The following is an 18133-nucleotide window of genomic DNA, read 5'->3' as shown; positions in this document are numbered from 1 at the left end:
ATCCTGTGTATCCTTTAGCCAGAAGCCAATATATTGATTAACATTATCAACGTGCACAAAGACTGTGTGACTGCATCACATTCGTTCAAATCTGACCCAGGATAAGAAGGGATGATGAAAAGAATGGTTCCAGGGAGGAATTTCAGTTACATTGATAGCTTGGAGAAGCTGGGGCTGTTTTCCTTGGAGAAGAGAAGGCTGAGAGGAGATTTGATAGAGGTGTTCAAAATCATGAGGGGTTTGTACAGTAGATGGGGAGAAACTGTTGCCACTGGTGGAAGGATTGAGAATGAGAGGGCACAGATTTAAGTTAATTGGTGAAAGAGACAATGGAGACGTGAGGAGAAACTTTTTCACACAGCGAGTGGTTAGGATCTGGAATGCGCTGCCTGAGAGTGTGGTGGAGGCAGGTTCCATCAAGACATTCAAGAGGGAATTGGATTATTATCTGAAAAGAAAGAACGTGCAGGGTTATGAGGAATGGCACTAGTTGCATTGCTCATTTGGAGAACCAGCACCTCATGATGGGAAGAAAGGCCACCTTCTGTGCTGTGCTGTGATTGTGTGAAGATCCCATTTTCTGAAGAGGTTCAGTGAGCCAGAGAGACATTTCTTCTCAGGGACCTGATCAAATTGGCACTCTGAGCTCCCCCGGGAGCTTTAGTGTTGACAGGCCTCGGAGACCAGAAGGCCTCAGGCTCTATTCCTGCTTTTCGGTGGTGCAGCAGGTACTGACACTTTGATTGTCCTCTGGGCCCTGGGACTAGATGGAGAATCCGGGGTCAGGTGGGGCGGCGTGAAATCCACCTGAATTCTTGCTGACTATGGAATGTCAGCCAGTTGGGATAGATACTGGAGGTGAGCCAGCATCTGGGGAATAGTCACTTCATGACAAGTTAGGAGACTCAATAAGACAGATCAGGAGAGAAAGTCCTTCATCTCATACGCGGTATTCTGGAACTAAAGCACCATCTTTGAACCTGTTTCCTTGACCATTCCACCAGTGGTGCTGCTGCACAATTGGAAGAGGAGAACAGCAGCGGCGATATGTGAATGGATTGCTGGAATGGTTCTCCTCCTCCTCTTTGGACTCTTTGCCGTGGATTTTCGGCACATTAACGGTCAATACTTCCACGTCATGCTGGAAAAGACCAGGATCCAAAACTCAACCACCACACTGGAGTTATAGCAGGAGCCTTATCGAACTGCAGTGACAATTCTTTTTTAAGAGAAAAATAACATTTTATAGACAATGACCAGGTAAGCTGTCTATGTGATGTTGATTGAGAGATCAATATTGACCAGGTCACTGGGGAGAACTCCCCCTGCCCTTCTTCGAAGCAGTGCTGTGATATCTTTTATGTCCGCCTGTGAAGTCAATATCACAGCACTGCTTCGAAGAATGGCAGGGGGAGTTCTCCCCAGTGGCCTGGTCAATATTGATCCCTTAATCAACACCACATAGACAGCTTACCTGGTCATTATCACATTGTTAGTGGGAGCATCCTGTGGACAAATTGATTGTCGTTTATCCATCATCCCTATGTTCGCTAACCCACAATCTTTCAATTTTAAAATCCTCATGCTTGCTTTTAACAGCCTCACCTCTCCCACTCTCCATCATCTCCTCCAGCTCTACAACCCTTCCAGATCTCTGCAATTCTCCAAATCCGGCATTTTGCTCACTCCCGATTATTATCTTTCCGATATTGGCGACAGTGCCTCGAATGGCCTAGTCGCTAAACTCTGCAATTCCCTCTCTAAACCTCTCTTCCTGTCTTGCCCTCCTCCTTTAGACTCAGGTTAAAGCCTACTCCATTGTCTAAACTTTTGGTAAGTTGACCCAATATTTCCTTAGGTAGCTCGGTGTCAAATTTTATTTGATAATCTCTCCTGTGAAGCACCTTGGACTGTTCCACTAAATTCCAGGTGGTATATAAATCTAAGTTGTTGTTGCTGTCCTTCCTACCATTCCAACAGTGAGTGCAAGTACCTCAGTAGTTGTAAAGCACTTTGGCACATCCTGAGATTATAAAAAGGTGGCATAGAATTGCCTTTGTATCTGTATTGCTGTTAATCCAGTGCCCTGACATGGTCAGGCACAGTCAGTTCTCCATAACAATTCCATGAGTTGATTCGTAGGAACAGGAGGAGGCCATTCAGCCCATCCTGCTTGTTCCTAGCTTCAATGGATCATGGTGACATCTATCTTAATGCCATACAGAGGTTACTAGAATTGGCGAACACAGATTAATCAAGCTGGGTAAAAACAAGCAGAAGGATATTGGCCAGAGGATGGGCTCACAATCCAACTTAAATGCTGGGCAGAATCTTGAAGTCGGAGGGCCAATAGGAGGCCCTCCAGATCAAAAGAAGATAAAGACTGCAGTTCAGGTGAGAGAAAGAGAGGGTGCCTCAAGATGGTGATCGTGTCGATCTCTGTTAGTTGGCCTTAAATGGCCATTTACCTACCTTAATTGGCTACCTGCAGCTTGCAGGTAGGTGGCCCTTCTGTTGCCAATACCCTCACCAGGAAAATGGTGACAATGGTGCTGGCAGCATGTAATTTGTACCTTCCCCTCCCTTGTTCCCCATATAGGAGCATAAAACCTGCCCTATGTGCAGGAGAGGAAGGGAAGATGGGGATCAAGTGAGTTTTCCTTTCATAGATTTTGCAACAGCATTTTTGGTTTTTATTTAGTCCGTGCTGAAAGAACAGGACTTACTTCAGGGTATTTTGTTGAAACGAAGACAGTAATTTGTTCACCATCACCTTCGCAAATGCAATTAGGGATGGGCAATAAATGCCGGCTTTTCCGGTGTTTCCCACACTCATGCTCCGGACATCATGAGTGTGGGACAGTCTTGATGGTTCATGGTCTTTTCTGGCCTGTCTGTTTTGGATGTGTGCAGTTATTATTCATGCTTGGTCACAGAAAATGGCGGCTGACATTGAAACCCTAACCCAGCAAGACTCGGGGCCCTTCAACCAAAACTACTCCCCTAAAGCAATCTACCTCCCCACTTCTGATGCTGATCTGGAGTCTGATACAAAGACCTGAATTGTTCCCACGTCGGGCAGGCTTGGTGGAATGGGCAGGGACGGTCGCAGAGCTGACCAATCGGCTCCACACCGCCATTTTACCCAGGCAGGCCAATTCAAATACCTGAGTTTTCTATAGTAACTGCCTTTCTGGATATGATCCATTTACTGTGGCAGTGTTTTAACTATGGCAATGTTTTTACTTATGTTGATCCACATTCTTAATTAGTTGTCTGTAATTAGCATCTTAAATTTTCCATTAATGGTGTTAGTTTTTTTACATTAATACCTCCATTCAAATGTCAAAATAAGGTTTGAGAGTATATTTTATTGTCAGTTTTTAGGTAGAGATACTTTCAGAGTTTGCATTTGTGAATACTGAAGAAGTATTTGGATGTGCACTTGCAATGTCTAAACACACAAGGCTATGTGCCTATTGCTAAAAATGGGATTGGAATAGTTAGGTACTTGTTGAAGCAGCGCAGACTCGATCGGCTGAAGGGCCTTTTTTTGTGCTGTGGACCTCTATGACTTAATGACTCTAAGATGGTCAAAGATCAATCAGCAGTTCCATCATGGTTGAATTGTCAATCAATGGATGCCTTCCCTTGACATTCTGATTGGCTCCTGTGTTTCAAATCCTATCCTGTGCTGATTGAAACCCAATTGGACCTGGCAGCTGTTTGATTGGTTAACAAGAATGGCTGCCCATCATTGATGTTGTCACTTCCTGCTTAATAAAATGAGGTTGTGGCCCTGGAGTATAAAGTGAAGTTTTAGATATTGTTGGTGTTCATTTTAAATTTGTGATTGGGTTTGTGTTTTGGTGAAAATTAAGGAAAAGAAGCCTGCATTTACAAAATGGAGTATCAGGTTTGTCAAAACTATCACCCAGATTGTGAAGTTGCTGTCAACAATCAGATTAACATGGAGCTCACTGCCTCCTATCTTTATCTTTCCATGGTGAGTTTTGTCTCTGAAGGTTTAAATGCTGAAATAAACCCTTTCCCCATTTCAACCCAACTTGATATATTGTGTGTTTGGAGATTTGTTACTGTTCTAACTAATGTCAATTCAACCCCAAATTTGGCAGTAATATTGTTGCCATAGTGATATGTTAGTGATGTCCAAAAGCAACTAGTAGGCTGAGATGAGTCCTACCTTGGACTCCAGGTGTGTGATTTGATTCTTAGACATGTCTGTTTACTGTGTGTAACCTGTTCAGATGTAGTAAGGAATAGGCATGTTACTCCCAGGCATGATTCCAATCCCCCTCTCTCTCAAGTCTAACCCATGACTGACTAGGATCAGGTGGTACATCATCTACACCATACATTAGCATATTCTATCTGTTGGCCATTTATACTATGATAATCTTGGAATATTTATCCCCAGGATGTGACTGGTATTTATTGCCCATCCCCCTTAACTGCCACAATTGCATGGCTTTGGTTATTTCAAAAGGGAGTTGAGTCATCAATATTAGTGTGGGAACAGAGTAGTTTGTAGGCCAGACTGGGTAAAGACAGCAGCTTTCATTGGTGAACTAGTTGTGTTTGACTGCTTCATGGTTACTTTTTCTGATACTGTATTACTAGTTTGCTTTATTACTTATTTTAAATGTTCAAGTCTCAGACAATCTAAACATGTTCTCTGGGTGACTAGTCCTGTAACTTCACTGCTAAGCTAATGTCATCTTGTAGTTAAAGATTCTCTATGCAACTAACATTCCCTATAGGAAGAATATGGTAGCAATTTATTTAAATTCTCACTGTCCCAATGAAATCTAACAACTTTCTGGCAAGATTGTGACTTTTTAAATTCCAATTTTCATTACCTATAACATCAATTCCTATTTTTCAAGTGGTTAGTTACTGTTTCAATAATTCAATGTTGAATTGAGTAGATGTTAAATCAGTTTGCACTTAATGAAATTGGATTATTAGGACTGAAATGGGAATTTTTATCAAAACTGCACTTCCTTCAAATATTCAACTAGTGCTGGGTGGTTTGTTCCCTACCTGGCTAATCTTCACAATTGGAAACTAGTTGGTTTTATAGACCGGTAAATATACCTGAGGAAGGGGCAGAATTTAATGTGACTTCATGTTGAATAGTCAGTATGGTTAGAAAGCTGGAAGAGGACTTTCTGTACTGTGAGGATTAGAATTGGGGTCAGTGGTGTTAATGGAATTTGAATTGTTCTTTCAGGTGTCTTTCTTTGACCAGGATGATGTCGCCCTCAACCATTTCTCCCAGTTCTTCAAACATCAGTCTGAGGAGAAGCAAGAACATGTAGAGAAGCTGATTAAATTCCAGAGCCAGCGTGGAGGATACATCCTCTTCAAAGATGTTAAGGTTGGAGTTGGGGAAATGTCCACTTTTTAATGATGTGGCTTCAATTCATTAAATTGACAAAGAGAGAGGTGTTCCTTCACTTAGTTTCAATTGTCTGATCTCTCACTACTGGCTCAGTCTATAATAGAACAAAGGGATATGATGAAAGCACCCTGCAATAACTGACCTGTCTTTCTCCATTTTAGAAACCAGAGAGGGATGAGTGGGGCAACAGTCTACAGGCAATGCAAGTTGCCCTGGATCTGGAGAAGAATGTGAACCAGAGTCTGCTGGATCTACACCAACTTGCCACCACTGAGACTGACCCTCATGTAAGCTTCACTTCATCCTGATTCTGATCACTGGTAGACTTTGTACTGTTTTATTGCCTTTGAAATGATCATCCAATTAGACCCAACACCACATTGTCCTGAATGACTACATTCCAGTATATCCATGCTCACTGATCTGAAGTGAGCAACATTGCAAACTGCAATTGACTAAAATGTGGACAAAATAAGAACTTGCTTTTCAACTTAGCAGTGGCTCTATTGGTAGCACTCCCTTGAGTCAATGTTCTGCATCAGTGTCTCTAGTGTGTGTCAGCACTGGTATTATCCCCATTGTCCTGGCCAATATCCAATCTGTTGATGGACATCACAAACTCTCAGTCAGCTATCACAACTGTCTGCTTCACTTTAAAGGTGCTTGGGACATGCAATGCCAGTCTGTTATGTCACTCCTTTCATGACCTGAAGATTTCCCATTAATGGAGCACTTTGTTTCATCAAAAGATGCTTTTCTTGAGCAGAACATGCAGCAAATAACTTCCTGCAAGCTGTCTCCTATGAGAAGCAGGAGTGAGGAGAATTGGCTGCAGAGGACCTGGTCTTCACATTTTGACTGTGTTGCAATGTTTCTTTCTCTTCCAGCTGTGTGACTTCCTGGAGAGACACTTTTTGGATGAGCAGGTCAAGACCATCAAGCAACTTGGCGACTACATCACCAACCTGAAGCGTCTGGGAGCTCCTGAAAATGGGATGGGAGAGTACTTGTTTGACAAGCTCTCACTAAAGGAGACCAGTTAACATGGCATCTAGTATCTGATTGCAGATTACTTTGCTTGTATGTGATGTTTCCAACTAGACCTGGTCAATTTGGCTTTCTCCAGGAAGAACTTGTAGCATTGAATTGTTGTGCCACATGAATTGAAATAAAAATCTTTTCACTGACAATTGCTTTAATTTCTACCTTGGAGCTAATGGTAGCTTGAAGTACTGCCTGGCTTACCCAGACCCAATGTTGATAGACCATGTGTCTTCCACTGGGCTCCCCTTCAGATTGGGAGGGTGGTGAACAATTGTCCATGTCTCCTTGATGATCTTTTAAATGAAAACCAAATCAACAAAATTGGGATAAATCAGGCACAGCCCCTAATTCAGGTCAGCTGTAAATCCAAGGACAAAAATTTAAAGGAACCTTACAAACTTTAAATCAAAATGTGATTAAAGGGGTCAACAAAACACCCCAGTCCCTGCGGTGTCCACTGAGCACGGAAAGCCTCGAGAGTGTCAGCAGACACCGCGTGCTCCTTCTCCAGGGACATCCGGCAGCGAACGTAGCCGCGGAAGAGGGACAAACAATCGGGCGGGACTCCCCCGTCGCTCGCCTGCTGCCTGGACCTGTTAATGGCCATCTTGGCCAGGCCCAGGAGCAGGTTCACGCGGAGGTCTTCCTCCTTCCCGACCCCCTTCTGCACCGGGTGCCCGTAGATCAGGAGCGTGGGACTGAAGTGCAAACAAAACATCAATAAAAGGTTTTTCAAATAACTAAAAAGGGAGCGGAGCCTACAACACCCTGTGTATACATGGTCCACAGACTCCACAAGACCGCAAAAAGGGCACGTGTCCTGAGAGTCCGTGAACCTATGCATCCTCTTATTATAGGGGACTGCTGCATGCAACACCCTCCAACCCAGGTCCCCGATAGAAAGGGGGAGGACACCTCCGTAGAGGGCCTCCCATCGGGGGCCTCCGCCGCCGGACGGCAACAAGGCACGCCAGGGCGTGTCCGGTCGATGGACAAGGGCGAGAAAATGGAAGGTGTGCAGCAGCAGTCCGTACAAAAAGCCCCTCTTTGCCGTGCCAAAAGGCACGGAGGGCATGTCCCCGAGGCGGCTCATAGTGCGGGGCACCAGCACCCGAGGGAGGGTTTGGGCTTGGGGCCAATGTGGAATTCCGTCCGAATGGGAACGTTCAGACGGAAGACCACCACGCACCTGGGCCACCTCAAGACCCAAAATAACGTCGGGTCCGAGCACGGTGTCTCCTTGATAATCTTTTAAATGAAAACCAAATCAACAAAATTGGGATAAATCAGGCACAGCCCCTAATTCAGGTCAGCTGTAAAACCAAGGACAAAGTTTAAAGGAACCTTACAAACTTTAAATCAAAATATGATTAAAGGGGTCAACAAAACACCCCAGTCCCCGCGGTGTCCACCGAGCACGGAAGGCCTTGAGAGTGTCAGTAGACACGGCGTGCTCCCTCTCCAGGGACATCCGGCAGCGAAAATAGCCGCGGAAGAGGGACAAACAATCGGGCGGGACTCCCCCGTCGATCGCCCGCTGCCTGGACCTGTTAATGGCCAACTTGGCCAGGCCCAGGAGAAGGTTCACGAGGAGGTCCTCCTCCTTCCCGACCCCCTTCCGCACCGGGTGCCCATAGATCAGGAGCGTGGGGCTGAAGTGCAAACAAAACATCAATAAAAGGTTTTTCAAGTAACTAAAAAGGGAGTGCAGCCTACAACACCCTATGTATACATGGTCCATGGACTCCACAAGACCGCAAAAAGGGCACGTGTCCTGAGAGCCCGTGAACCTATGCATCCTCTTATTATAGGGGACTGCTGCATGCAACACCCTCCAACCCAGGTCCCCGATAGAAAGGGGGAGGACACCTCCGTAGAGGGCCTCCCATCGGGGGCCTCCGCCGCCGGACAGCAACAAGGCACGCCAGGGCGTGTCCGGGCGATGGACAAGGGCGAGAAAATGGAAGATGTGCAGCAGCAGTCCTTACAAAAAGCCCCTCTTTGCCGTGCCAAAAGGCACGGAGGGCATGTCCCCGAGGCGGCTCATATTGCGGGGCACCAGCACCCGAGGGAGGGTTCGGGGCTTGGGGCCAATGTGGAATTCCGTCCGAATGGGAACGTTCAGACGGAAGACCACCGCGCGCCTGGGCCACCTCAAGACCCAAAATAACGTCGGGTCCGAGCACGATGTCTCCTTAATGGGCTCCTCCTGAGCTGACATCATCAACAAGAGTTCTCATTAGCTGGGATGCAGTCCTACAATGTGTGGGGTCTGACAAATCTTCATTGGACACCAATGTTCCATGTAGCCTTCAAAGACCAGAGGGAAATCAATTCAATTAAAGCAAAGTTTACCCTTCCCACCACCTTTTCCTCCAGCCAGCCTCAGACTCAAATGTATTCTCATTAGCAATGGTTCTCTATGATCATGCAACTGTCTTTCAAATGAGTAGAAATTTTTTTTTTGATGAATAGAAGATTAAGATTCCATCTGTTCTTGTTCTGTTTTCCCCCAAAAAAGCCCATCCTCGATGCCATATCATCTACAACTTTAAGTTGTTTTCTATTGGGGAATTAGTCAATCCACATAGGCCCCCACAGCCTGGAGTTTAGACAAACACCTACAGCAAAGGACTTTGTTATTTCCTAAAGGAACAAAATTTGTCCTTTTTCGTGATTCTAAGATAGCCAAAGTGAGAATTCAGGAACACATCCAATTCTGTTCACACCACTACTGCTGTCACTTTCAAATCGAAGTTTGTGGTCTGCCACACAATTAGCTAGCAGGACTAGAAGGCTTAGTGTAGGCCATTTAGCCCCTCGACCTTGTCAAGATTAGAAATCGATAGATTTCTATGTATTAAAAACATTGAGTGATATGGGGATAATGCAGGTAAATAGTGTTGATGTAGAAGATGAGCCATGGTCTCACTGAATGGTGGAGTAGGCTTGAAGAGCTGAATGGCCTACTCCTCCTATTTATGTTCTTGTTTTGTCATTGAATTAATTCATATCTGTTCTGTATATTAACTTATGCCCCTTCTAGTTCCACAATGCTTAATATCCCTGCCTAACAAGACACTACCCATTTTAACTTTGAAATGTCATTGATATCTGCCTCAGGTTTTTTTGAGTTGGGTGTTGGAGCAGAGAGAGCTCCAGATTTCCGCAGCCCTATATGTGTAGAATTGTTTTCTGGACATCAACCCTGACTGTCCAAGCTCTAATGTTCTGCCCCCTTGTTCGGGACTCAAGGGAATAGGGCAAAACTATCAAATCCCTTAAACATCTTAAACACCTCAATATAAGATCACCCCTTAATCTTGAATATGTAAGATCCTGAGGGATCTTGACAGGGTCGATGTGGAGAGAATGTTTCCTCTTGTGGGAGAAACTAGTCCTAAGGGCCACTGTTTAAAACTAAGGGGTTGCCCATTTAGAACAGAGATGAGAATTTTTTTCTCTCAGAGGGTTATGATCTTTGGGACTCTCTTCCTCAAAAGGCAGTGGAAGCAGAATCAAAATATTTTTAAAGCAGAGGTAGATATATTTTTGATAAGCAAGGGGGTGAAAGGTTATCGAGGGTAGGCGAGAAGTATGGTTATGGCTGGGCCAGCATTTATTACCCATCACTAGTGGCCCTTGAGAAGGTGGTGGGTGAGCTGCCTTCTCGAACCACTGCAGTCCATGTGGTGTAGGTACACCCACAGTGCTGTTAGGGAGAGAATTCCAGGACTTCGACCCAATGAAGGAACGGCGATATATTTCCAGATCAAGAGTTGAGATTAAAATCAGATCAGCCGAGATCTTATTGAATGGTGGAGCAGGCTCGAGGGGCCGAGTGGCCTATTGCTGCTCCTAATTTGCATGTCCGTATGTAACGTGGCAGAGAGAATAGGAGGTCGGTCACGGGTAGAATTATAAAGACCCCCCTGCTCTCTGAATCAGTCTTTATTTTTCTATTGGGGATCAAAAAGGTTTTGAAAAATGAGTTAAAGAGACATGAGGATTGTGCCACCTTCACCAGCAGAATCTGCTGCCACAGTCTGCCACGGTACCACCCTTTCCCTCCCCCCAGTCTCACCTCGTCATCGCTGCTGTAAAACATTCTCAATCTTTTTTATGTCCCATGCATGAAAAATGCAGCAGGCCACAAAAATTGCAGACATTTGGGTTGTCCATGAGCTGAATGACTTGCTAGTTAAACATTTCAAAATGGCGGGGATTGGGGCTGCCGATTTTGGCATTTGCCCCCTGTAATTTGGGAGATTGGCGTGATGACGTCATATTGCTGATCCAATGCCGTATTTGACGCTTGCGGGCTGGATGGGGTGGGGGTGGGGCTTGGGCAGCACGCCTGACTTGCCCACGTAAAATCTAGTTCCATGTTTCCTGTCTGGGACCTGGGATCAGAATGGAGGTCAGTGTCCTTTCCGAAAGAGTTCCTCCTGGTTCTGTAGTCGGCACAACTGCAACTCTCTTTGGGTTTCCATTGGGGGTAAATACACAAAGTACTAAGGGTTCAGTATCTGAATTAACATATTGTTCAACACCTCTGAGCTGAGTTGGGTGCTCCATTCACGCAAGTTTCCGCTCTAGGGCTGCAACTTTCGAGCTCCAGGGCACCTTCCCACGGGCAATTACTTTGCACTGGGAACCATCTGCATATTGCAATGTAAATCACAAACTTCAGATGGTTCCAACTGTGTTACATCAACAGTTACCCATAAAAAGCTCGAAGAATTAAAATCACTTCCAGCTTCTGGATAATTATTGTACAGACTCACACCAACTCTCCCCAATGGGATACCCCTCATACCCAAACCCCAGGAGACTCCTCCCACCCCCTAGCTACTACCCCCACACCCGATAGGACTCCTCATCCACATGATTCCCCCCTCCATGGGACCTCCTCCCTCCCCCTGGGACTCCCACCCCATCCCCACCAAGGCCTGACCCAACCCCCCACCACACCCCTCAAATCCTACCCACTTACCTTAGTACACTTCCCTTATCAAAGACCTTTAAACTTGGCTGGACCTTTAACCTTACCTGGTTTACGCCAGCTGGGTGCCGTTAAAAAGGGGGCGTGGTTTAGTTACCTTCGCCTCTACAGCCCTCGACACTAGGCCCAGGGATGCGCTATACTGCCCAGATCTCGCCTGGCCTGAGTCGGAAGGTCGGGCGAGATAGGATCAGTTGGATTTTCAGGCTCAATCCGACTCAGTTGCCACTCCAGCAGAGTTATGGCCCTTCATTTTAAAAAAAAGAACAATTTGAATAATGCTATTATTGCAGATTACATCAGTTAGATGTCCTGCGGGTACTGACAATGATGCTGTGCCATAGTAAAGGGTGGGCGTGCCAACTCTCCAGGATTACCCCGAGGGTTTCCAAGAATTAAATGTTAATCGCTTGGATATTGCTGTTGGCAAAACTGGGAGATAAATCATGGTCAAAACAAAAGCATTTTCTTTGAACGCTTTCATTTAGTTACACAAACGATTAGAGATCTGGGGAAGATCCTTGGGAGAGTCTATTTGCTTTCCAATTGGCGTGGGAAATGGGGCACCACAAGGATGGCTAGATCAGGTGATCAATGGCGGGAATGTGGGGGCAAGAGTTGGAGGTGAAAGGTCATGTGATGAGTTCTCTTGGAATATGTCGGGAATCTTGACAACTTGTAGTAATTACGATTTTATTTAGCGTGAAATGTACCTTTAAGAATAATACTTGTTAAGGAAGATCACACGATCTGCAGTAACCAATAGGAGAGTAATGTGGGCTACCTCAGCAGTCAGTCTAAAGGTGGAGTTGGAGTTGAAAGCACATGTGTAGTTGCTGCTAAGTATATTGTAAATAAACTTAATGTTTCCACTCAAGAAGTGTCTGCAGATCAACTCAATCATTAACAGCACAACTCAGCCACCCTACAATACAACTCTATTTTGTAGGCTTATTCCAGAGGATGACTAAAGTGTCCTCCTGTGCTAGCGAGCTATGTTAGGACTTTTCAAGCCTTTGACTTTGTGTACTATGTAGGGATGTGTTCATGTGTTACCCAGGTCTCATAGGAAGGGACATAGGCACTGGAGGAGGCCATTCAGCCCCTCATATCTGCTTTGCCATTTAATTAGATTACAGCATCTCTGTATCTTAACTCAGTTTACCCATCTTAGTTCCATAAAGCTAAATAACCTTGCCAAAGTTCAAAAAGATAAAAACAGAAAAATGCGGATCCTGGAAATCGTAAACAAAAGTTCTGTTGAAGGGTCATGAGGACTCGAAACGTCAACTCTTTTCTTCTCCACCGATGCTGCCAGACCTGCCGAGTTTTTCCAGGTTATTCTGTTTTTGTTTTGCCAAAGTTCAATCCTATCAATGTCAGTTTCGACATTTTCATTGATCACCCTCCAGCCTCAGCAACTGTTTGAGTGGAAGTTCTAAATTTCCTCCACTGTTTTTGTGAAGTGCTTCCTGACATCACCCCTAAATAGCCTAACTCTAATTTTAATGATACGCCCCCTGTCCTTTTTTTAAACTTACTCTTGGGCTGTGGGCATCACTAGCAAGGCCAGCATTTATTGCCCTTGAGAAGGTAGTGGTGAGCCGCCTTCTTGAAACGCTGCAGTCCATATGGTGTAGGTACACCAACTGTGCTGTTAGGGAGGGAGTTCTAGAATTTTGACCCAGCGACAGTGAGGTAACACTGACATGGTTCCAAGTCAGGACGGTGAGTGACTTGGGGATGGGACAGGGGGGCTCAGTGGTGGTGGTTTTCCCATGCATTTGCTGCCCTTCATCTTCTGGATGAGAAAGGTTGCAAGTCTAGAAAGCGATGTCAAAGCAGCTTTGGCAAGTTGCTGCTGTGCATCTTGTACTCTGTAGCCACAGTAGGCTGATGGTGGAGGGTGTGTTTGTTTAAGGTACTGGATGGGGTGTTGATCAAGGAGGCTGCCTTAGCCTGGGTGATGCTGAGCTTCTTGAGTGTTAGAACTGCACTCATCTAGGCAAGTGGAGAGTACTCCATCACACTCTTGATTTAACTCTTGCTGATGTTGGAAGGACTCTGGAGAGTCAGGAGGTAAATCACTCACAGTATAACCAGAGCCAGGCCTGCTTTTGTAGTTTGCCTTTGTGTTTATGTGGCTGGTCAAAAAACTGAACTGGAATCGATTCTCTTTCTTACAGAATACTTTAAGTCCACGTTGCTGTTCATTTGCAGATATCTCAATTTGTCAATACAGAATTAGTGTTTATTCACCAGTGAGACAACAGCGCTGAGAACAGTCTTTTTAAACCTGAAATTGTGCAGAAAGACCTGAGTCGCTGGGCTCCGAGGACTTGAGTGTCAGGATACAAAGGAGACAGGTAATTCATCCCTGTGCAAAGCAGTTCCACCACATAAATGTGGGAAAAAAAACACTACAATCAGAAAAAAACAGATCATGTTGACATCGGAACTCAATGTTGGAAAAAGTCTTTTGTGGCATAATAATTTCTTCCCTGAGACACGGTAAAGAAATACATGTCACTGAATACTACTGGGTTGGTTAAGCATGAGTGATTTCCCACGGCAGTGATAACCCAGTCTCAGCCTTACTACTGGAGATGGTTGAAGGTGAAGACTATGCTCTCCCTTCCCTGTCAGGCACCACTTACTAAACGTTTGGTCATCCTAAGACTGCAAAAAGCTGCAGTTCAGAGGGATCTGGATATCTTTGTACATGAATCACAAAATGTCAACATGCAGGTACAGCAATTAATTAGGAAGGTAAATGGAATGTTGGCCATTATTGCAAGGGAGATGGGAGTATAAAATTAGGGAAGTCTAGCTACAACTGTAGAGGACATTGGTCAGACCACACCTGGAGAGCTGTGTACAGTTTGGGACTCCTTACTTAAGAAAGGATATACTTGAATTGGAAGCTATTCAGAGAAGGTTCACCAGGCTGATTCTTGGGATGAAGGGGTTACCTTATGGGAAAGGTTGAGCAGATTGGGCCTGTACTCATTGGAGTTTAGAAAAATGAGAGGTGATTTTCTTGAAACATATAAGATTCTGAGGGGCCTTGACAGGGTAGATGCTGAGAGCATGTTTCCTCTCATGGAGGGATCTAGAACTAGGGGTCACAGCTTAAAGATAAGGGGTCTCCAATTTAAGACGGAGATGAGAAGGAATTTCTTCTCTTTGGAATTCTCTTCCCCAGAGACCAATGGAGGCTGAATACATTAAGGCTGAGTGAGACAGATTTTTGATTGACTAAGGAATCAAGGGTATGGGAGAACAGGCAGGAAGGTGGAGCTGAGGCCACAATCAGATCAGCCATGGTCTCATTGAATGATGGAGCAGGCTCGAGGGGCTGAATGGCTTCTTCCTGCTCCTATTTCTTATGAACTGATGATCTTATGATCATTTCCCAGCCGAAGGTGGGACCGAACTTGAAGAGGAAAAAAATGTAAGATTATGGGGAAAGAGCCTGGCAGTAGGACTGAGATCTCTTCAAAAAAGCTAGTGCAGACCCAGTGGGCCAAATGGCCTCCTTCTATACTGCATTCCTCTACAAAAGGCCACATTCTGCTCAAATAAGACTAAGCATCTGATTCCATGGCTGGATTTAAATTCCGGTCTGACAATGTACAAATCATGCAGTTTCCGTTGTTCATCAGAATTCATTACAAGCCATTGGACAGCATATAAATTAACTAAATACAATGATCAAGCTTGTTTCCTGATTCTTTTCTTTAAAAACACACTTAACTTGCCTTTGTTCTAGAATCTTGTATGTAATATAATTATACACAAATGTCCCTCTCCTAGGGAACGTGGTCTTTGCTATGTATAATATTAGTACCTCTACGTTTTTTATTCATTCATGGGATGTGGGCATTGCTGGCTAGGCCAGCATTTATTGCCCACCCCATACCTGCCCTCATTTAGAGGGCATTTTGTTTTAAGAGACAACCACATTGGGTCTAGAGTCACATGTAGGCCAGACCAGGTAAGGACAGTAGATTTCCATCCCTAAAGGACATTAGGGAATCAGATGGGTTTTTACAAAAATCAACAATGGTTTCATCGTTAGATGTTTAATTCCAGATTTTTTAATTACAGAATCATGCAGGGTCCCCTGAGCATTATGGTGAATTGCTGGAATACTAGGCCAGTGACAATATCATTATGCCACTACCTCCCCACACTGCTTGATATTGTGGATTAACCTGTAGAAGGGGTGGGGTGATGGGTGACGATTGCTCATGTACAGGCACACGGCCAGTCTTCACATCATTAGAAGTCACACTGCTAACAAACATCATTTAACTTCATTGCTCTCTATATATCTGCTCATATTACTAAATGTCAATAAATGGAGTGTGTTGCTAACACCAATGAACTGGATAAAAGGAGTCATTGAACTTTGACATTAAGAAGGATGTGAGGTAACAAGCAGAAGACTGATGAACCCAGCTCAGTGATGATATGACATTAATCAAGCTTTCCAGCAGTGTCTCTCTCTCTCTCATCAAATTCAGACGCTGTGGGCTCAATAACCCTTCCGTCTGGTATCCTGTGCTGTTGTCTGTATCCCTACACAAGATGACATACCAGTTGCAGTGCTGAGGTGGCATCTTTCACATGAGATGCTAACTCGCGAGTCCCCGTTTGCTTTCACAGGCGGACATAAAAGATATCACAGCACTGCTTCGAAGAAGGGCAGGGGGAGTACTCCCCAGTGGCCTGGTCAATATTGATCCCTTAATCAACATCACATAGACAGCTTACCTGGTCATTATCACATTGTTAGTGGGAGGTTGCTGTGGACAATTTGATTGTCGTTTCTCCATCATCCCTATGTTCGCTAACCCACAATGGCACCTCTTTCAATTTTAAAATCTTGTTTTTAACAGCCTCGCCTCTCCCACTCTCCATCATCTCCTCCAGCTCTACAACCCTCCCAGATCTCTGCACTCCTCCAAATCCGGCATTTTGCTCACTCCCGATTGTTATCTTTCCGACATTAGTGGCCTTGTCTCGAATGGCCAAGTCCCTAAACTCTGCAATTCCCTCTCTAAATCTCTGTTCCTATCTTGCCCTCCTCCTTTAGAATCAGGTTAAAGCCTACTCCATTGTCTAAACTTTTGGTAAGTTGCCCCAATATCTCCTTAGGTGGCTCGGTGTCAAATTTTATTTGATAATCTCTCCTGTGAAGCACCTTGGACTGTTCCACTAAATTCCAGGTGGTATATAAATCTAAGGTGTTGTTGCTGTACTTCCTACCATTCCAACAGTACTTCAATGGTTGTAAAGCACTTTGGCACATCCTGAGATTATAAAAAGGTGGCATAGAAATGCCTTTGTATCTGTATTGCTGTTAATCCAGTGCCCTGAAATGGTCAGGCACAGTCAGTTTGCTATAACAATTCCATGAGTTGATTCGTAGGAACAGCAGGAGGCCATTCAGCCCATCCAGCTTGTTCCTGGCTTCAATGAATCACGGTGACATCTATCTTAATGCCATACAGAGATTACTGGATTTAGCAAACACAGATTAATCAAGCTGGGTAAAAACAAGCAGAAGGATATTGATCATAATGGTGATTTCCTTTTTCCCCTAATTCTGAGGGCCCTCAAATGACTGGGATCGACCGATGCTTTGCACTCATTTTTACACTACAACAACCCGCATTCCTGTAGCACCTTTAATGCAATAAAACATCCCACGCCACATCTCGGGCGTGTGATGAATCATCCCAGAGTCTTCCCAGCCCACACAGCAGCAAAAGAGACCAGTCAAACTCTATAAAATGTTATTTTTCTCTTAAAAAAGAATTGGCGTTTCAGATCGATATGGCTTCTGCTATAACTCCAATGTGGTGGTTGAGTTTTGGATCCTGGTCTTTTCCAGCATGACGTGGAAGTATTGACCGCTAATGTGCCGAAAATCCACGGCAAAGAGTCCAAAGAGGAGGAGGAGAACCATTCCAGCAATCCATTCACATATCGCCGCTGCCGTTCTCCTCTTCCAATTGTGCAGCAACACCACTGGTGGAATGGTCAAGGAAACAGGTTCAAAGATGGTGCTTTAGTTCCAGAACACCGCGTATGAGATGAAAGACTTTCTCTCCTGATCTGTCTTATTGAGTCTCCTAACTTGTCATGAAGTGACTATTCCCCAGATGCTGGCTCACCTCCAGTATCTATCCCAACTGGCTGACATTCCATAGTCAGCAAGAATTCAGGTGGATTTTACGCCGCCCCACCAAACCCCAGATTCTCCATCTAGTCCCAGGGCCCAGAGGACAATCAAAATGTCAGTACCTGCTGCACCACCGAAAAGCAGGAATAGAGCCTGAGGCCTTCTGGTCTCCGAGGCCTATCAACACTAAAGCTCCCGAGGGAGCTCAGAGTGCCAATTTGATCAGGTCCCTGAGAAGAAATGTCTCTCTGGCTCACTGAACCTCTTCAGAGAATGGGATCTTCACAAAATCACAGCACAGCACAGAAGGAGGCCTTTCTGCCCATCATGAGGTGCTGGCTCTCCAAATGAGCAATGCAACTAGTGCCATTCCTCGTAACCCTGCACATTCTTTCTTCTCAGATAATAATCCAATTCCCTCTTGAATGACTTGATGGAACCTGCCTCCACCACACTCTCAGGCAGC

The 18133-nt window shown here is 44.9% G+C and overlaps 1 protein-coding gene across 1 annotated transcript; it reads left to right on the top strand.

Moving 5' to 3' along the window:
• Positions 1–3904: 3904 nt before the first annotated feature.
• On the top strand, positions 3905–6468 carry LOC121271755 (ferritin, middle subunit-like). The gene is made up of 4 exons (XM_041177991.1): positions 3905–4006; positions 5255–5401; positions 5587–5712; positions 6313–6468. Exons 1-4 carry the CDS (start codon positions 3905–3907, stop codon positions 6466–6468), a joined length of 531 nt encoding a protein of 176 aa, XP_041033925.1.
• The last annotated feature ends 11665 nt before the right edge of the window (positions 6469–18133 follow it).

Source organism: Carcharodon carcharias, chromosome 31 (genome assembly GCF_017639515.1).
Source record: "Carcharodon carcharias isolate sCarCar2 chromosome 31, sCarCar2.pri, whole genome shotgun sequence".
In the NCBI taxonomy this organism is placed as follows: domain Eukaryota; kingdom Metazoa; phylum Chordata; class Chondrichthyes; order Lamniformes; family Lamnidae; genus Carcharodon; species Carcharodon carcharias.
Note: the sequence above shows the minus strand (reverse complement) of the source record. Positions and strands in the feature narration are given on the sequence as shown.